At 40.8% G+C, this 5,000-nt stretch overlaps 1 protein-coding gene across 9 annotated transcripts in view; it reads left to right on the top strand.

The window, feature by feature from the left end:
• utrn (utrophin) overlaps positions 1–5,000 on the top strand; it is a 327,694-nt gene that overhangs the window by 259,697 nt on the left and 62,997 nt on the right. For all 9 annotated transcript variants that reach the window (XM_037541492.1, XM_037541493.1, XM_037541496.1 and 6 more), the window contains 2 exons: positions 211–272; positions 3,063–3,137. In XM_037541492.1, the coding sequence (XP_037397389.1) occupies positions 211–272; positions 3,063–3,137 (137 nt within the window). The remainder of the gene's footprint in view (positions 1–210; positions 273–3,062; positions 3,138–5,000) is intronic.

The raw sequence follows: 5,000 nt of genomic DNA, 5'->3' as shown, positions 1-5,000 counted from the left end.
AGCTCTAAATCAAATGCTATTACAGATGTCACACCACATGACAAATTTTACACCCAATCATGCGAAAAATGTTTAAACTAAGCAAGAAAACGCATTTCATGTTCAGTTTAGAGTTAACGGAGTTCAAAACAATGCATGCCATGAATTTTGGCAGGGAGGGGTTTGATGTCATCAGGTGTGCTCATTTTTGTCTCCTTCTCCCCTCTTCAGCCACCAGACTCAGACAACATGCTGGGATCATCCCAAAATGACGGAGTTGTACCATTCCCTCGGTGAGTTTAACGCTGTTTACACACCACCGCAGCACTCGCACTGATCCTGACACTGCCTCTCACTTTCTGCCTGCACTGCATAAACATCTCAGTCTCCTGAGAGCTGCGCTGACAGCCATTTACCACACAGAGGCTGAATCTGACCATAAACACCTGCACAGCACACGGACACGGATCTCCCTCTCAGTGAGAGCTGTGAGTGGAGTCGTGTGTCCCTGTAGTCTAGCCTCACTCTTTCATCTCTCTCTGACAGCTGCTGTCTAGTGTTATAAAACACAAGAGAAAAGAGAAAACACAGACATGCACGCCCATATACTCACTTAGGGATGGATGGTATTCCCGACTGTTATCATCACAGTTTTCAGTTTTATCGCGTTCTTGGTAAAATAAACTGAACGTGTCCAAAGGGGAATCCTACCTGTGTGTTTACGTTTCTGCATGAATAAGTGGTTAAGATTATGGATGCACCTATTCCACTTTTCACTTTCAGTACCAATCTGCATCTACCAAAAGTGTCTACCGGTACCCAACACCAAAACCTTGATCCTAACTTTACCCTAACTTCTCAACAGGTGCCAATAAACCCGGATTTTTATGCCCTTTTTGCTCTTTTAATAATTAATTTTAGTAAGCATAGTCTTTTGTTTCATAATATATATATACATTTTTGTATGTACATGCATTTTTTTACAGAATTTTGCATAATTAGCAGCCAAGACAATGTGCTTCCATTTCAACCATCTACAAATTGCATTGCAAGTGGCAATCATTGGGGTCCAAGCACCTACTTGTTATGGAACCAGTAGAACACCAAAGATGGGCAAAAGTTTTTAGAATGGCCTAATATCAAACGTGGGGTCTCAAAAGAGCATGTCTGCCAAATTGTGTATACCATACAGGTTTCTAAGAAATCAAAATACACAGAAAACTAATATTTTTGGACATTGTATTTGCGTAGTTGCTGAGCAGAGCTAACTAAGTTCCACAGTAATCACCCCTGTATTTTAGTCTCAGACTGCATCAGCATTGTCACGTTAAAATCGCTGAAATTTTCCTATTAGGATCAGTCCTCCTGTACCCCACTACATGGGACTTATCCTCTTTTTCACTTACATGTGCTTTGGCTTTTTAAAAAGATAATAATCACATGTGCTTATTGCAGTTATTAATTCAAACCAGTAACCATCACATCCCTTCTTTGACTCCTGCCTTAGATTCATATACACAAACGCTGTTTGAGCGGTGACCTGTAGCAGAAATGCTAATGAAGGCTGTGCTAGCCTCTGTCCTGAAGCCTTTACTTTTATCTGTGGACAAACATCCTCAGCTGAGGGCAGCCTGCACTCACACAACACACACTCGTTCAATGCTGAAATGAAGGTTTGGCCAAAAATCATGTTTACCCTAAATCATCTTGCCCCCTAAATGTAGGTGATCAGCCAAGACCTTTTTGGTGTCTGAAGTTTGTTTATTTAGTTTTGTACTGAGGCTAAAGTGGCTAAAATAATGCATTTTGACAGTGTGCTCATTAGTCCTGTGTAAACTGCATACTGTAATCAAAAACAGACTTGCTTATGTAGTTATGTGAATGTATACTAGTTTCCATCCAATTAATTTTTTCCAGAAAAAAAAAGCTTCAGAAAGGATGTCAGTAGGCTTTGGAAACAGAGCAACTGCTAGAAATATTTTATGAACATCAGCAAAACCGTTTTTCCATTCAACTTTATCTGAAACGTTGCACAAACGTACATTTGCAACAGTTCAGAAAGAAAAATCACCAATAATAATAAAAATAAATAAATAAATCAAAATTCTTTATCGGTGTGAGAATGTCAAAGAAGCCGAAGCTACACAAGTTGCAACATACATGAAGGATCAAACACAACTGTATGTTTTGTGGGAAACATCATCACAACATAAAGCACTTTTATCACTTAAATCAGTTTAAGGGAAGAAGCTACTGGACAGCAAAATTCACATTTTCCTTTTAGCAGTTTGTGAGAAAGTTGATAGAAATGTAGCAAATGTTACGTATAAAATACAGAAAATGTGTTCAAGCTGTAGATTAGCATAGTATGATGTTAGCTACATTAGCCGTCGTTACAGAACTAAAGGACCAGACACCAAACATGCCTCGGCTGATGGACAAAATTTTTGGGGTAATTTTGTTTATTAGATTTTCAGCTTAAACATCGCCTTAAGCAGGCATGTCAGACCGGGGAACCTCCGGTCCAGAGTGCTGCAGAGATTAGCGTCTACTTTCAGCTGCCACGCTGAATTCAGTTCATGAAGGCTGTGCTAATTAGCTGATGAGCTGAATCAGGTGTGTTTAGTGAGGCAGCATGTTATGATCTGCGGCGTTTTGGCCCGCGAGGACTGGAGCCTGACACACGTGCTTTAAGGCATGGGTCACCAGTCTTATCCCTTCATGCCCTTTCAGAACTAGACTGCTGACCCCTGGCTTATTATCACCAATAAACAGGGGCTGCCAATCCCAGTCGTGGGGTCACCACACCAGGGCTTTTATCTAGCACACCTTATTTAGTTCATTAAGTACTTAACAAGCTTCTGGTGTGCTGGGTCAAGAGTGGGCAGAGCATGGGGTCCACAGGGCTGACTTTGGGAACCACTGCTATAAAACACCCTGCATGTATTTCTGCCCAGGCGTGAGAGAGAGAGAGAGAGGGGTGGGGAGAGAGAGAGAGGGAGGGGGGGGGGTTTGTATGCATTAAAAGATAAGAAAAGTGCTTACACACCTGACTGGCTGGCTCTCCCTGTGTGTCTCTCTAGCTGACCTGAACCACGTGCGCTTCTCTGCATACAGAACAGCCATGAAGATCCGCCGCCTACAGAAGGCACTCTGCTGTAAGTTTGTCTGTATGTGTGTCTGTCTCTCTTTGGATTGGTAATTGGACCCTCATGTTTTTTTAGGGACTGACTGTTTACCAATACTGAGGTCTTGCAGTTTCATCAGCATCTGTGATAATAACAATGATAAGCAGCTGAATATATATATATATATATATATCTGCTGTCTGAACAAAACAAAAACGTCATTTGAAAATGTCTATTGCCCTTTGCATTGTATCTACATTTCATGATGAATGTTCCAAAAGAAACTACCCAGAATGATTTGGATAAAAGTCTGGTTCCACTAACTGACATTAAAGTAAAGTAGGTTCCTACTCCTGTATTGTTACCATTTTGGCATTTTGGAGATATGAGATTTTCCTCCGACAACAGCGATATATACATACCTCAGTCTACGTCCAGACAGATACACAGATGCTAAAGACAAATACATCAATACAGCAATAGAGAGGCACTAAAGTTGAATCAGTGTAAATAAAAATACAGCCTTATCACTTTAAGTAGATGATAACGTGCTCCTAACCGTGTGGCTCTCTACAAGTGTTAAACAGACATCAAATAAACAAACATTACTGCCACCGCTCTCTAAAGGTGTGATTAACAAACATCAGATAAACAAATATCGCTCGCTGTTGCCCTGTAAAGGTCTTATTACAGATCAGATCAACAAACTACTCACTACTGCCCTCTGAAAAACTGCGCTCAGCTCAAATGGGTGTGATCAGGTGATTTGGCAGTAAATGTAACAGGCCTAGTTTATATATTTATCTGTTTATTTTACAGTGAGTGCGTCTACATGCACTTAATAATGCAGTAACTGCGGAAAAGTGCAGGTCCCCACGCGTCAAATCAGATTTCTGCTTTGCAAACGGACAATTAACTCACAGCAGAAGACGTGACCTGAGCATAAATTGAGCTGAATATATGAACATACGTGATCTAGAAGATGAAGAATAGTTAAGTCCATCATTTTGTCGCGCATGTATTTTCAGCATTGCTCCAAAACGGTTTGTCTCGCGGCAACACTGCTTGCTTATTTACGGGACCAGCGTCTGTTTCCGCACATGCACACACTGAGAAGTCTGAAAGAAATCAGAGTAAGAGTTTACGTGCACTGAGAACTCTGATTCCTGAGCTAAAATCCAGCTCTCTTCTTAATCAGATTTCTAGACCTTAGTCAAATCTAAGAATCAAAGTGTGTTGTTTACATAAGCATTTGAATGATCAGATAACTGCTGAAATCAGGTTATGATCGGATAATTGGGGGCATGTAAACGCATATATTGTAACAGACGGACGTCGTTTACTTTATCTGTTCACTGTTTAACCAGAACTGTTGATGTCTGTATAAGTTAGACTGTCTGGTGTTATTGTTTATGTTTATGGGAATTTTTATTTTCTTAAAAAATCTGTATCAGTAACCATTTTCATGTCAAATCTTATCTTTGTCTTTCTGTATTTATTTGCTTGTATATGTGTCTTTGAGTGAGTGAGTGAGTGAGTGAGTGAGTGAGTGAGTGAGTGAGTGAGTGCTGAATATGTTTGTGTACAGGTTTGTGTTGTGTCTATGGGTTGAAGTATTTGATGAGTGCTGCATCGCTGCTTTTCCTTTCACTGTCAGTCCAATTAACTCTGAGAGGCCCAATTACCATCACATAACCAATCATACTCTCTCTCTCTCTCTCACTCTCTCTCTCTCTCTCTCTCTCTCTCTCTCTCTCTCTCTGTGTCTCTCTCTCTCTCTTTCTGTCTCTCTCTCTCGCTCTCTCTCTCTGTGTCTCTCGCTCTCTCTCTCGCTCTCTGTGTCTCTCTCTCGCTCTCTCTCTCTCTCTCTCTCTCTCTCTCTCTCTCTCTCTC

Source organism: Pygocentrus nattereri, chromosome 9, assembly GCF_015220715.1.
Source record: "Pygocentrus nattereri isolate fPygNat1 chromosome 9, fPygNat1.pri, whole genome shotgun sequence".
Taxonomy (NCBI): domain Eukaryota; kingdom Metazoa; phylum Chordata; class Actinopteri; order Characiformes; family Serrasalmidae; genus Pygocentrus; species Pygocentrus nattereri.
Note: the sequence above shows the minus strand (reverse complement) of the source record. Positions and strands in the feature narration are given on the sequence as shown.